This window comes from Procambarus clarkii, chromosome 49 (assembly GCF_040958095.1).
Source record: "Procambarus clarkii isolate CNS0578487 chromosome 49, FALCON_Pclarkii_2.0, whole genome shotgun sequence".
Lineage (NCBI taxonomy): Eukaryota > Metazoa > Arthropoda > Malacostraca > Decapoda > Cambaridae > Procambarus > Procambarus clarkii.
In genome coordinates, this window is record NC_091198.1 from 13,453,857 (window position 1) to 13,470,318 (window position 16,462).

Consider the following 16,462-nt stretch of genomic DNA (forward strand, 5'->3'; position numbering starts at 1 on the left):
ATATATTGTTAATGTTTTCATATTTAAAAATACAATTATAATGGAAAGTGAAATATTATAATCACTTAGGTAATTACAGTATTTCACATTTTGTTGTAATTGTATTTGTTAATATGAAAACACTAGCAATATATAAATATATTAAATAAGACAAAAATAAACTATCCAAGTAGAATAAGATCGTAGTGGGTGATTGCTTGGGTGAGCATATGTTTGTGGTTGTATTGTTTGGTCACTGTGAGAAGTGTTGATACTACACTATTTACACCCTGGTGCATTATATTGGCTTTGTGACTTGTCTGAGGCTCTTGACCTCACTTGACCTCGGGAGTCGGCCTCGGAGCACAGCAATCTGGTCTGAATCTGGATCATAGTCTTTATTGTTTATTCTTTTGTGTGTGTTTAATACATTTACTATAATACTATAAGCAAATTGCATTGAATGATATTACAATCACTGTACATGATCTTCAAATTGAAACTAAAATACCACCTTTCTTCCTACTTCAAATGAACTTCTGTGTTATACTTATTCTGTCCCTTGAGAAGGACATCTATGCAGTTATTTTATATCCATACAATTAGAATAATACCCTAATAATAAGTATAATAGTCATGTCTGAAGTGTGATATCCGCTCACAAATGCCAAAAATCCTGAAATAATCAAATTTTGCCCATTGGATTTACACATGTCTTTAGTATTGTACGTATCTTTGTGTGGGGAAGAATTAGGATTGTATGTACAATGATTAATTCCAAAGAAATATAATTTTGAATACACAAAAAATAGTGTAATTGATGTTGTTTAATAATCATCACTATTAATATTGTTTACTTTTCAGGATGTTGGGTTCAAGTACAAGTCTCGCTACAGGAGTATTCTTTTTAATACCAAAGATACAAAGAACAGTGGGTTGTTCCGCAAGATATTAAATGGAACAATTTCTCCATCTAACTTGGTTAGAATGACATCTGAAGAGCTAGCATCCAAAGAACTTTGTGAATGGCGAGAGAGAGAAGAGAAGAAGGTAATAGATAAATAATAACGTGTCCAGTTGTGAGTGTTTGAGTATGAATGTATTAATGGGTGTGGGTGTGTGTGTGTGTGTGTGTGTAATTATAAACATGTAATACTAATACTCTAATATGTAATTTATTTTGGCACACTTTATGCTCATAATTTGAACCTATGCCTCCTGCTTAGAGCCATAGATTGCCAAAAGGTTTTCCTTATAACTTTTATTACTTAGTGTGATGGGCTGCCTAAGTTAGTATAGCCTTAAATAAACTTTGATTATGTGTGATGCTGCTCCCTAGCACCTAGACTGAGGTCGCTTATAACAGCAAATGACAGTTTTTCTTCGGGGGTGACCTAAATCAATTTTTGCCACAAAAGGGTTAATAGATATTCAAGTGGGGTAGTAGAAAGGTTCTTATCAAGAGTTTGTAACTGTGTAATGATTAGATTAAGATCTGTGTTATTCTGTTCATAAATTTAAATGTTCTTCATTGTATATGATGCTTGTTTTTACAGGAACTTCAAGCTATTGAAAAATATGAACTGGACATGATTGCTCTGGGTAACCAGTATATAATGAAGTCACATAAAGGAGAAATTGAAATTGACAAGGATGAATTTATCAAGGATAAAGAAAAAGGTAAGGTCCAACCATTATCTAATAACCCATCCTGGATAGAGATGTCTTAATTTATTCATTCATTATTGTTACTTTTCTGAGCAAGGTCTCCACCCCCTCTACCACAGTAAAGTGCAGGTATTACTTCATTAACACTTTCACGCTCTCGGCGCTCAAAAAAAAACAATACCCCAGATGCTTTCGGCACTTCGCGCACCTACGCGGTAAGACCGAAAAAGTGTACACTCTTTTGACTGTCCTGACAATAATTGAAGGCGCACGTATTTAAATTTGGTATCACTGTGTTCGCAATGAAATTGTCAATAAGAGCATACCTATAAAATGCCGCCCAAGCATAAGGAGTATCAACACCAAATAAAAAACTATGCAGATCACTCGCCGAGAGCGCCAAACAGCAACAAAATGTTTCCACTCTCTTAATGGTTGCGAAGCCTACAGTTGTCCTACATCGCTAATTTTGGTATCATTGGAATCACAATAAAATTCTCTACACGGACATATGCATATGAATGTTTAATATAGGTAATTGCCCACCCGCAAGAGTGTGTGAAGTGGAGAGTAGTTAGCCGCGAGCGCACTGGCGAAAACACAGGGGGGAAATCATGTTTGGAAAGTTTATACGTTTCCTGACCCTACTTTTCTATGTACGTATTTCTTTTTTTATACCAATGTGTTCGCAATAAAATTTTCTATAAGATGAAATGTATAACATTTGTACAAAGCATGTGTAAGAGAAGCGCCAAATATAGAACCGTGTCGCTCAGTATGCGTTCGCGGCAGAAACGAACGCATTGTTTTCGTTCGTTTGATGTTTGTCATGTTTATACTTGTTGAAACATTTTATAATTTGTATGACAGTGATCACAGTAAAATTCCCTACACAGACATATACATAACACATACAAATATTTCCCACGTGTTGGATATATCAACGGCTAAAGGGAACCCACTGCCACACGCTCGCCACACCCCCAAACATACTTTGTGTATTTTTTTTTTTACTCATAGAAGTTTATGTGATATAATATTCATTCTGGTACCAAAAAATTCGCAAATAAATTCTCTACAAAACGTATATAATCTGAGAGTATCCCCGTCCATTTCGGTTAAAAAATGGAATTTATAGAAATATTTTTTCGATGGACGAGAAAAGTAGGCTGTTATGCGGAATCGTAAGAAAAAACGGCGACGAGTTATCTCTAATCTAAAGCGCGAAAGTGTTAAATACACACGAGTTATTCAAGTGTGAACTCGCCTATTTGTGCTTGTCAAAACTCAATCACCGCAAGCACAAATAGGTGAGTACACACATGATTAACTCGTGGGTGTTTAGTGAAGTAATACCTGCACTTTACTGTTGGAACAGTGTTGCACCTCCATGTAGAATATCTTGCTTTTTCGTGATTCTGAGATACTAGTACAGTATTGTGCTTTCCCACTGTACCTTTCATTCATGTTCCTCAATAGAATCCTTGATGAATCAGGTTCCTTTGACATCACTTGTCTTTATAGTCTCATTTTAGCATCCATGATCAATATTGACTCAGATGGTGCTATATACTGTATATACAGTGGAGCCTTGGTCTACAACTGCCCTAGATTACAATTTTTTTTTTGGTATATGATGTCAAACTCGGTCAAATTTGAGTTGGTGTACGACATTCGCCTTGTAACGAGATTCGTCTGTTGATGCTTGTATGGGTTGAGCAAGCACGTGGTTCTGCTGGGTGCAGTGTGGACGAGGCACGCTCAGTGTTTACCAGTGTCTCCCGCCTAGTGACGACTGCGCTTGATTTCTTTGTAAAGTAAAGAATTTATTGTAATTGTTTTTCTGCTTTTTTGGTTTCTGAACATAGAAGTTCTTATTTTATATCACACCATGGGTCCCAAGAAAGTCAGTGGTAAAGTTCAACCTAAGAAAATAGTTGTGAGGATGATGATAGAGGATAAACAAGAGATTTGATGTCTCACTACAGACAAGTGTTGAGACGTAGGGAAAACCAAGTGTCTATAGACAGGTTCTTGGTGAGACAAAGAAGCAGTGAGCCACACCCAGGTCCTAGTGGTATGCCTGCAAAACATAGGAGAGAATACCCCCAGACATGTCATCAGTGCCTGATGTTATAATGGAAGGAGACTCCCCTTCCAAACACTAAAACCTGTCCTTCTCCCCTCTCTGTCCTCTCCCCCCCCCCTCCCCTCCTCACCATCTTCCATATACTAACAAGAGTCCTCAATAAAGGTAAGGTATATTAAAAAAATATGAGTAGTAGTCTGTAAAAATGTATTAAGTTAATATTTTTGGGTGTGTGGAACGGATTAATTCAATTTACATTATTTCTTATTTCTTTCTTTCTTCTAATAATTCTAACATAAATTTTCTCAATATTTCTTATGTTTTTCTTCACTGTCGGTGGTAATAAAAATATCAATTATCCAAAATTCATTTTTTAATGGTCTGATGCCTGAATGCATTTTGTAATGCTTATTACATTTTCAAAGACTTATTTTACACACAGATTCATCGAACTTATACTCATTTTGGGCGAGGTGATATAGTACAAAGTTTTGGGTGAGGTGAACGAACTTATGACAAACACAAGACAGAACACTTATGACAAACACACAGACAGACAACTATAGAATATAGTTGTGCATTAATTGACTGTTGATTGCTGGTGTTGACTTTTTGAAGTGTAGTGCCTCGCTGATGTCGAGCCGCCTGCTATCGCTGTACCTATCGATGATTTCTGTGTTGTTTAAGATTTCTCTGGTGATGGTCTGGTTGTGAGAAGAGATTATATGTTCCTTGATGGAGCCCTGTTGTTTATGCATTGTTAATCGCCTGGAAAGAAACATTGTTGTCTTGCCTATATACTGAGTTCTTTGGGGCTTGCAATAGTCATATTCAACAACATATGTTTACAAGAAAGTCTGCTACCAAAATATACTAATATTTATATATATAGACAGACTCTTTGAAACTACAAACAGTTTTGGCCTCCACCTTTTCACTTGTTCCAACCATCTACCACTCTGTTTGCAAAAGTGAACTTTCAAAAGGAGATTCCCGAAGGTGTTCGCAGCAGTTCAAGGAATTGCTCTCGGGCATGTTTTCAAACCAAGCAGCACTGAAGAACCTTGAGATAACCAGAGATGAAGTAACGCATTTACTAAAGGTGAACACATCTGAAACAGTGGAACCAAATAGAATCTCAGAATTTGATACTAAGACAAGGGAGAAAAACATTGTTTGTCATTTACTCTGATATATAACAAGTCCCTGAACATGGAAGCATTGCCAAATAGTTGTAAGACAGCCATAAATGAACATAGCACTAAACTATGAACATAGCACTAAACTATAGCTCATGTTCCTTACATGCATATTATGAAAGGTGGTGGAAAAAAACTTAGAACCGTGTCTAGTAAAACATCTACAGTAAAGGGCCTTTAAACACCACTATAGTATGGGCTAAGCAGCCTCAAAACCTAACATTCACGTATGCATAATATGTGTATGTATGCTGTTCTCGTATTAGTGCTCTAGGATTCTGCCCTCTCCAACTTTGGCTTGGTCGCCCACTATTATATGGATCTCTTGCACCCCTCGTTGTGGATATATGTATCCTTGGTAGGATGGCACATCATTTATTGGCTTTTGGTTTTTTGCTTTTCTCGCGAGGCATTTTTTTCTCAACAGTTATAACAGGTCGCCACACAGAGTCAGCAGATGATGCTACCTCCCTCCCTCACCAAGATTACTACTCCCACCATACTATGCTCTTTTCATTTTTCATTGTCCTCTTATCAACGTGTTGTCTTTCAGAATAGTAATCATATTCTCCAAGGTGCTGCTGTGGGAAAATGTCTGGGAACTTCTGATGGGGCCAGCACAGAATAGAGTATTGAGTGTCATGAAACACCACTTTTTGTGAAGAACCTCATTAGCTCCCTGTTCTTGTACCGTTCTCCCTTCTTTTTCATTGAGATAAGAGCTGGGCTGGCATCTTGATAGTGAGTAGTAGTTTGCCTGCTGAAACCACTTGGGACCTGAGTTGGCATGTGGCGGTGGCTGAGAGTTTGGTTAGGCGCTGTTGCCTATTCCATGTAAAAGTTAGATTGTTTGGCCTTTTCATTCGTTCTCATCAAATGATAGTTTTGCTTTGGCAATAGACATTCTAAGCAGTTCTCCTCAGTTGGAGATTGATCTTTAACCACTGCACTGCACAGAGTGCCTTGTGGCGCTAGATCGATGGTGAGCAGAGCGCCATGTCGCATTTTTAGGTATAGAGAGCTATTCAAAACTTCTTCGGCTACACGGAGGTTCATATCAACTTCCTCAGGGCTCTAGTAAGCAGACGCCATTTACAAAAAAAAAAATCTTGGACAACATTCCCGGGTGTGAGCCTCAGTACTGAGTGAGCAACGAGGGCTGGCGCACGCAGCATGAGCAAACAGCACTGCTGTTCAGCTTGTGACCACAGCATTGCCTAACAGTGTCAAAATATATATGTAACTGCTATTATTTAATGATGATAGTATTACAGAAGATCCTGACTGTGATAAAAATGACCAGGACCTTGATAATAGCAGGATTGTGGTGATAAGTAGCACTGTGCATAGTATGGTGGGAGGAATAATCTTGGTGAGGGAGGCAGGTAGCGTCATCTACTGACTGTGTGGTGACCTTTTGTTGTCTGGACTCACCATACCAGCTAAGTGGATCACTATGGTGAACACAAATGTAGATACTTATATATAACGTGTGTATTAGTGTAATAATAGCAAAAAGAGTATGTTGAGAGAAGCCATTTTAGTGAGGGAGGTGGTGTCGTCTGGTGGGTGGTGTGACTTGTCATGCTGTGTAGGGTGGCCACTATGTTATTTGGACACCATACCAGCTTAGTTGTACAGTTATGGTGAACAAAACATGTAGATACTTATATATAATGTGTGTGTATATAGTGTAATAACAATATGGTGGGAGGAGGAATGTTGCCGAGTGAGAGGTGTTGAAGGAGGTAAGGAGATGGTACTCACCTAGTTGTGCTTGCGGGGGTTGAGCTTTGGCTCTTTGGTCTCGCTTGTTACAGCCACTTAGGACCAGTAACTTGGCTCGTGATGTTGTAACCTCTATTATAGTATCCGACCCCAAGTCGGTAGTATGCTTTCACGAATTGGCTATATAGTGCAATAAAGGAAAGGGGGAATTAACAATTCACACAGTTCTCTTTGCCAATATATTTACACTTTCAATGTTAATATATAATAAATATATTACTACACTTATTTACAGAAGTGTCACTTTCACACAGGACACCAAAAGCGCACACATGCAGTGTTAACCAACCCCCAGTGTTTCCACCGTTCAGTACCTTGTCCACTTGTACTGGAAAACACTAGTGAGTTCACCTTTTACGTGGGCCAGCCCACTGACACAGTATCACGAGGTGCCTACACCCCACTATTGCTCTCCAGCTACTCGCTGGCAGAGGACTTAAGCCGCCACACGCTGATCAGGGTCACAAACAACCTACAGGTTATACAGGGGTAGCCAACCCCTGGCAGAAGCCTCTAGCGACCGGCTACCAGCACTTCACAACAGGCATCTCACTGTCATCCGTTACTCTCCTAAGCCAATCCCAGGGTACGCCGATCTCTACCAAACTGCGTAAATCAGCAGCTAACACACTGCTCAGATTGGCGGCGGCTTACTTAGTCGTCTTCCAGGACCAAGTTGAGAGTACATGGACTGCCCAAGGTAAACTGCCTTCCTCAGTACCACTGCCTCCACACATCACTTCTGTGGACATAAAATGTCATCAGTTAAATGAACGGTACACTGGGGAAACCATGAGGTAACACTCATTTGCCTGGGAGTTGACATTATGCTCTGTAGCACAGCCTAGGTGGCGCTGATCTTGATATGCCCACCACCAGAGGTCATCCACAATGACCTCTCTGTCTGACCAAGGCAGGAAACAGGAGCCATTTGTCACTGCCAATCCACCACCAATAGATGGCGTTCTCCACATAACATCCAATATCGGGGGTTGGAGTGCAGACCCACAGATGGCGCTGGAATTGCCACTCTACACTCTTGACGAAGGTGACGAGACCGTAACACCGCCTCTCAACTGTCAATCAACAGTTTGGTGTCTGCTAGCTAGTGTGTGGCAGCCACTCTTGTTGTTTGGGTTCACCATACCAACTTAGTGGTTCATTATGGTTAACACATGTGTAGATGGATATATACAATGTGTGTTGTAGCGTAATAACAGCAAAACACTAGTTGATCATAGAATATAATATATATATGCCACATATATGAGCCCCATAATTTTGAGCATAGCACTGTTCCACACATTGAACTATATGAATTCCCTAAATTACACACTTTCTAATAATATTACAGCAAAAAACCAGAGAAGAAACAAATGAGAAACATCAAAATACTTTTGAAAAATTATATTCACGGCAACTGTTGCCCCATGGGGTTGTGGGGTTGAGTGACCCCCGAGCGCTTCATCGCTCAGCGCCCATAATTTGCTCAACTTCTCAGCTCCATCACAGCTAAAGTATATCGCATCCAAATTTTTTGTTTAGTTTCCCATGATCAGACTACAATTTAACAATATAAGAAGAGAAAATAATTGTTTGCAAAGAATTTTTTTTCGGCGCACCACAGGGGTGTCATATTTTAAGGCAGCGCAGAGTGGTGATTAATTTCCATGTTCTTTCCTTATTCAGAGGAGCAAAATATCAGTTCTGGCTCCTGGTAGCATGAGAATGTTTCAAGAGCCTAATGTTAGGGGCATCCTTAAAGAGTCATGACCAGAAGCGCCAGGAAGCTACTGAGTTGTCGCACAAAACGTGTTGTTTCACTGCTCTCAATTTTTAAATTTTGTTTCTAATTCTAAAAACATTTGATGTTTATTTTGAACAACTTCGCTGTGAATTTGTACATAAATAATGACGCATGAATTAAATACTGTACAATAGAATACAATACATATCTGGCCTGTACATTGTGAGAGATTTATGCAGTATAATACTTTTACTTTATTTTATACAGCTCCCGAAACTCTCAACTCGCTTCCAGCAGATCCAGTGGCAGAAGTGCTAGAGGACACAACGTTAAGCCATGCAAATCACATGTATGATCTTAATTGCAAAATATGCACAGGAAAACAAGACCATTCATTGATCCGACAAATTTCGGTGAGCTTCATTTAATTTTTATTATAGTTTATTCTTGTCTTTTTAACATTGCTTGTTGTAACATCATATATATATGTAGTATATATAGGTTGCAGTATATAAAAGGATGGAAGGGTATAGAGAAAGGGGATATAAATTAGGTTTTGAATACATCAACGTAAAATAGCTATCGAAATGGTGGATATAAATTGGAGAAAATTAAGTTGAGAAAAGACCTGGGGCCTGATTCACAAAGAAGTTACGCAAGCACTTACAAACCTGTACATCTTTTCTGAATCTTTGGCGGCTTTATTTACAATTATTAAACAGTTAATGAGCCCCAAAGCACCAGGAGGCTGTTTATAACAATAAGAACAGTTTATTGGGAGGTTTTCATGCTTATAAACTGTTTAACAAATGTTACTAAAGCCGCCGAAGATTGAGGAAAGATGTACACGTTCGTAAGTACGTGTGTAACTGCTTCGTGAATCTGGCCCCTGGGTAAATGCTGGTTTGGAAAGAAGTTTGTTGATTTATGGAACTAATTACCTGGTAACACAGAAGTGGGATTATTGGATTTTATTAACCACTGCACTGCACACCTGGTTTCAGCAAAAACTTCATAGTGCAATTGTTAAGGACATAATTTTGTTGTTTTTATAAATGTTCAGGTAAAGTTAATGTCAAAATGTATCCAAACTCAACCATTTTCATTTCAAAACACAAAGAGTGATGAAAATATTAAATAACATTAAAACATACCCTAATTAAACAAACAAAAATAGCACAACTCTCAGAGCACCTTAAGGCGCTGTGCGCAGTGCGGTGGTTAAGTACAGGCTAGACATACACATGACTGAGTTTATGTGAGTATTATTTGAAACTGCATCATATGGGCCAATAGATCTTCTGCACTTTCCTTTGCTCTTATGTTATTATGAATACAGTCAGGCAGGAGCATTTAGCAAGTGTTTGTTGCATAAAACTTGTATTGTTGTTTTGTCCCTGCAGTTGGTGTTATGAGTGTTAGGTATTCCCAGTAGAGATATCTTATGGCTTTGTCAAAAAGTTTGGTTTATGTGTAATGTCTAGGAAACACCTGCACGTATAGGCTTGCAACATTAACCCTTAAGTTGCGCATCGCATCATATGATGCTTTGACTGACTTGCAGTAAATTACGCATCGCATCATGTGATGTTTTGGAGTACTATGCAAGATTTAAACGGCCCGCGGATACACGGGGTTCACCACACCTTCATCAGGGCTCTTGTAAACAGAAGCCATTTAAAAAAAAAATCGTGGGTCAAATTCCCGGGTGTTAAGGGCCTCAGTATTGAGTGAGTTACCAATCCTGACGCACGCAGCATGAGCTCACAGCACTGCTGTTCAGCTTGTGACCACAGCATCGCCTAAAAATGCCATAACATACTTGTTCATGCTATTATGTAGCTATGATATTATTACAGAAGACCCCTGACTGTGATAAAACTGACCAGGGTTCTGATAATAGCAGGATTGTGGTGATATTTAGCGCTGTGCTCCATGTGCTCCAGGGAGCCGGTTGGCTGAGCGGACAGCACACTGGACTTGTGATCCTGTGGTCCCGGGTTTGATCCCGGGTGCCGGCGAGAAACAATGGGCAGAGTTTCTTTCACCCTATGCCCCTGTTACCTAGCAGTAAAATAGGTACCTGGGTGTTAGTCAGGTGTCACGGGCTGCTTCCTGGGGGTGGAGGCCTGGTCGAGGACCAGGCCGCGGGGACACTAAAGCTCCGAAATCATCTCAAGATAACCTCAAGATCTCAAGATGGAGGGAGGAGTAATGCTGTGGGAGGGAGGGTGGTGGCGTTGTCTTCTGACTGTGTGGCCACCTTTTATTGACTGCACTCACCATACCAGCTTAGTGGTTCGCTATGGTGAACACAAATGTAGATACTTATATATAGTTTAGTGGGTATAAACAGCATTAGGAGTAGGTTGGGAACCGCCATTTTGGTGAGGGAGGTGGCGTCGTCTGCACGACTTATCATGTTGTTTACTGGTGACCACTATGGTCTTTGGGACCCATACCAGATTACTTGTACAAGTATGGTGAATAAAACAGGTAGATACTTATATATCATGTGTGTATATGACGTAATAACACCACAAACAATATTGCATTTGGAGAAAAATTAGTGCGTCTGGCCTTGAGGGCGGCCGCCACCAGCTGACTGTGTGAGTAGCTACGTCTTTGTGCCTTTACTCACTATACAAGCTTAGATGTACAGTTATGATGAACGAAACATGTAAATGCTTATATATAACGTCTGTATATAAAAGCAAAAACAGTATGGTGGGAGGAGAATGGTGGCTAGTCAGGTGAGGTGAGGGAGGGAGTGGCAGCCAGTGGTGGGCTGCCACTGGCACTGCCACTGCCACTCAGCATGCCAACTTAGTGGTTCGTTATGGTGAACCCGAATGTAGATACTTACATATAACGTCTGTATATAGTGAATAAAAAGCAAAAACAGTATTGTGGGAGGAGAATGTGGGCGAGTGAGGTGTTGAGGGAGTGGCTGGCTGGCTGGTGTGTGGCGGTCACTCCTCGTTACTTTTTGACTCATAATATCAACTTAGTGGTTCGTTATGGTGAACAAAACCTGCAGATATTTATACATAACCTGTGTATATAGTGTAATAACCGACAAAGTATTTGTTCACTGTTTGATGAACATAATTGAATCAACAATATGCACACCATATTTTTGAGTACAGTGATGATTCACTCAATTTATTATATAAATACATCACACTACACACTATTGAATAATATTACAGCAAAAAAAAATACGAAAAATCAATCAAGAGACATTGAAATAATTAGGTAATTATCTCTTTGTGGCAACTCTGGCCTGACAGCTGGCGAGCAACAGACTGTCTGGGACACACGCTGAGTCAGCGCCTGTTTTTTGCCAGACTTCCCCGCCCTATAGCGGGCAATATATGCCACTTACGATATTTTATTATTTTTCCCATGATCAGTGAACACAAATTAACAGGTTTAGAAGGAAAAAAAAAAAAATATATATATATATATATATATATATATATATATATATATATATATATATATATATATATATATATATATATATATATATATGTCGTACTTAGTAGCCAGAACTCACTTCTCAGCCTACTATTCAAGGCCCGATTTGCCTAATAAGCCAAGTTTTCCTGAATTAATATATTTACTATAATTTTTTTCTTTTGAAATGATAAAGCTACCCTTTTCACTATGTATGAGGTCAATTTTTTTTTATTGGAGTTAAAATTAACGTAGATATATGACCGAACCTAACCAACCCTACCTAACCTAACCTAACCTATATATATAGGTAAGGTTAGGTTAGGTAGCCAAAAAAAGCTAGGTTAGGTTAGGTAGACGAAAAAACATTAATTCATGAAAACTTGGCTTATTAGGCAAATCGGGCCTTGCATAGTAGGCTGAGAAGTGAGTTCTGGCTACTAGGTACGACATATATATATATATATATATATATATATATATATATATATATATATATATATATATATATATATATATATATGTCGTACCTAGTAGCCAGAACTCACTTCTCAGCCTACTATGCGAGGCCCGATTTGCCTAATAAGCCAAGTTTTACTGAATTATTATATTTTCTCTAATTTTTTTCTTATGAAATGATAAAGCTACCCATTTCATTATGTATGAGGTCAATTTTTTTTAATTGGAGTTAAAATTAACGTAGATATATGACCGAACCTAACCAACCCTACCTAACCTAACCTAACCTATCTTTATAGGTTAGGTTAGGTTAGGTAGCCGAAAACGTTAGGTTAGGTTAGGTTAGGTAGGTTAGGTTGTCGAAAAAACATTAATTCATGAAAACTAGGATTATTAGGCAAATCGGGCCTTGCATAGTAGGCTGAGAAGTGAGTTCTGGCTACTAGGTACGACATATATATATATATATATATATATATATATACATATATATATATATATATATATATATATATATATATATATATATATATATATTAATATATATATATATTATATATATATATATATATATATATATATATATATATATATATATATATATATATATATATATATATATATATATATATATATATATATATGTCGTACCTAGTAGCCAGAACGCACTTCTCAGCCTACTATGCAAGGCCCGATTTGCCTAATAAGCCAAGTTTTCATGAATTAATGGTTTTTCGACTACCTAACCTACCTAACCTAACCTAACCTAACTTTTTCGGCTAGCTAACGTAACCTATTCTCTAAAGATAGGTTAGGTTAGGTTAGGTAGGGTTGGTTAGGTTCGGTCATATATCTATGTTAATTTTAACTCGAATAAAATAAAATTGGCCTCATACATAATGAAATGGGTAGCTTTATCATTTCATAAGAAAAAAAATAGAGAAAATACATTAATTCAGGAAAATATAAAAATATAAAAATATAAAAATAAATATATATATATATATATATATATATATATTTATTTTTATATTTTTATATTTTTATATTTTTTTGGTATGCGCCTGTGAGTGACACATGCTAATTAGCCAGGTGCCATACAAGGGTTAAAGACTTTTGTATCATGGCTCAAAGAAGATTCCTATTATTATTATTGGACTATGTAATTCATTGGTAGTTTTTAGAATAAGTAAAAAAATCCTCAGAAGGTGGATACCTTGAATATCTTAAAAATTAGGCATATCTACACACATGTCGTGGTGCTATAAAATACTCGAAAGTCAGTGTAGCTTAAGTAACTTTAGCCGATCCCAACTCTAAAAGCTGACAAAAATTAAGAGCAAAAGTTCTAAAAAAAAAAAAAGAACTGGTACTGTAAATAGAGTATAATAAAATGGTGTCTGTATGTTGGTGTACCTTCTGTTATTTTGGAGCGATTGTATTACTCTGCCTTTTTCTCTTTCTCTGTATGAGTTTTCGTTTCATCAAGGACCGTTCCTTGTTCAGTCCTTTGAGAAAATCAGTAGGAGCCATGAGAAGGATTTGAACCTATGTTCTAGGTACTCCCAACCACACATCTAGGATCACTACACCATGATGTGATCAAAAGCAATGCAACCTTGGCTTCAACTGAAGCCAAGTCAGGATTTTCACACAATGTCCCTATGCACTCTGGGTGTGGTCTAGGAATTCATCTCAAACTCTTCTCTTCAAATGCACACAGAAAATCACATTGTGATGTATCAGTGAAAGAATGAGTGTATTTGTCCAGTCATTGTTTATCATGAGATTTTCCGTGTGCAAGAACCTGTTGAAACAATATGGGGAAGGGGTGTTTGTGTAAACAAACAGCAGTTCTAAACCTCTGCTATCCATGATATAAGAACAAATACAGTATTGATTTAATTTTGCACAATTTATTAAATCATAAAGTAAATAACAGAAAACATCAAATACAGTGAATTAAAAAAAATTCCTATATTTTTATCATATACATTTTCAAAATAAAAAACTGAAGCAGCAGCAAATACTTTTGCTGCTGCTTTGGTAAAACTTGCACGCAGCAGCAAATGAGAAAGAAAAATAAATATCCGTGCTATGAGAGCATAAATAAATTGATTCACGATACAACAAACAACAATAATTTTTATGATGGGTTACCTTTAACCCTTGTATGGTGCCTGGCTATTTAGCATGTGTCACTCACAGGCGCATACCCAAAAAAATATATATATATATTTTTTCTTCTAAACCTGTCAATTTGTGTTCACTGATCATGTGAAAAAAAATTAAAAAATAGTAAGTGGCATATATTGCCCGCTATAGGGCGGGGAAATTTGGCAAAAAACAGGCGCTGGCTTAGCGTGCGTCCCAGACTGTCTGTTGCTCGCCAGCTGTCAGGCAGGAGTTGCCACAAAGAGATAATTACCTAATTATTTCAATGTCTCTGATTGATTTTTCGTAGTTTTTTTGCTGTAATATTATTCAATAGTGTGTAGTGTGATGTACAGGCATACCTCAGTTTAAGAGTTTAATTGGTTCCTGGAGACGCCTCGTATTCCGAAAACTCGCATTCCGAAGCTAATTTCCCCTAAGAAATAAAGGGAAATGAATTAATCCGTTCCTGACTACCCCAAAAACCCCACATCAAACTAAATTTTTATACCTAATTCATCTAAATAAACCTACAAAACTATGTTCAAGTTATTACTTACCTTGCTGTTGAATGCTGTAGGCGTATGGAAGATGGTGAGGAGGTGGGAGGAAGAGAGGAGTTACTGTTTGGAAGGGGAGTCCCCTTCCATTATCACATCAGGCAGTGAGGACTTCACTGGTATGCACACTCTGCCACATTTTGCCTGCATACCACTAGGACTTGCTTGTTTTACTAAAAATTTGTCTAATGACACTTGTTTTTCCCTACATTTTAACACTTGTCTGTAGTAAGACATCACATTATCATTTAAAAGGTCAATGCAACGGCCTGCTACAGCTTTATCTGGGTGAGTTTTTTCAACAAAACTTTGCAGTTCTTCCCATACTTCACACATTTTCTTAATCAAGAAGGGACATCCTCTACTGCCTCTACTCACAGCTATTTTCTTAGGTTGAACCTTACCAATGGCTTTCTTGAGACCCATTGTCAAGATATATAATGACAACTTTTATGCTCAAATGGCCAAAAAAACGATAAAAAACTGTAAATCCTTGTGAAGAATTCAGGTGGGATAGTCACTGGACACGAGACACTGGTAAACTGAGGCGCGATCGCCATGCCACCACGCGCCAGTCGGCCTGTACACGTATCAACAAACTTGCGTTCCGAGGTAACCCTCGCCTTCCGATACATATTTTCCGAGGAAATCCTGCTCGTCTTCCGAAAAACTCGCATACAGGGACACTCGCATTCCGAGGTACCACTGTATTTATATAATAAATTGAGTGAATCATCACTGTACTCAAAAATATAGTGTGCATATTGTTGATTCAATTATGTTCATCAAACAGTGAACAAATACTTTGTCGGTTATTACACTATATACACAGGTTATATATAAATATCTGCAGGTTTTGTTCACCATAACGAACCACTAAGTTGATATTATGAGTCAAAAAGTAACGAGGAGTGACCGCCACACACCAGCCAGCCAGCCACTCCCTCAACACCTCACTCGCCCACATTCTCCTCCCACAATACTGTTTTTGCTTCTATTCACTATATACAGAAGCTATATACAAGTACATACATTCGTGTTCACCATAACGAACCACTAAGTTGGTATGCTGAGTGGCAGTGGCAGCCTGCCACTGGCTGCCACTCCCTCCCTCACCTCACCTGACTTGCTACCATTCCCCTCCCATCATACTGTTTTTGCTTTTATATACAGACGTTATATATAAGTATTTACATGTTTTGTTCACCATAACTGTACATCTAAGCTTGTATGGTGAGTAAAGGCACAAAGACGTAGCTACTCACACAGTCAGCTGGTGGCGGCCAGCCTCAAGGCCAGTCGCACTAATATTTCTCCTAAAACAATACTGTTTGTGGTGTTATTATGCTATATACAC

General features: G+C 38.1%; 1 protein-coding gene across 4 annotated transcripts in view; it reads left to right on the forward strand.

The window, feature by feature from the left end:
* pps (protein partner of snf) overlaps positions 1–16,462 on the forward strand; it is a 283,892-nt gene that overhangs the window by 215,750 nt on the left and 51,680 nt on the right. For all 4 annotated transcript variants that reach the window (XR_006773414.2, XM_069302993.1, XM_069302994.1 and 1 more), the window contains 3 exons: positions 844–1,029; positions 1,536–1,659; positions 8,738–8,883. Coding sequence is in view for 3 of the 4 variants with exons in the window: in XM_069302993.1 (XP_069159094.1) it covers positions 844–1,029; positions 1,536–1,659; positions 8,738–8,883 (456 nt within the window). In the remaining variant the exon portion in view is untranslated. The remainder of the gene's footprint in view (positions 1–843; positions 1,030–1,535; positions 1,660–8,737; positions 8,884–16,462) is intronic.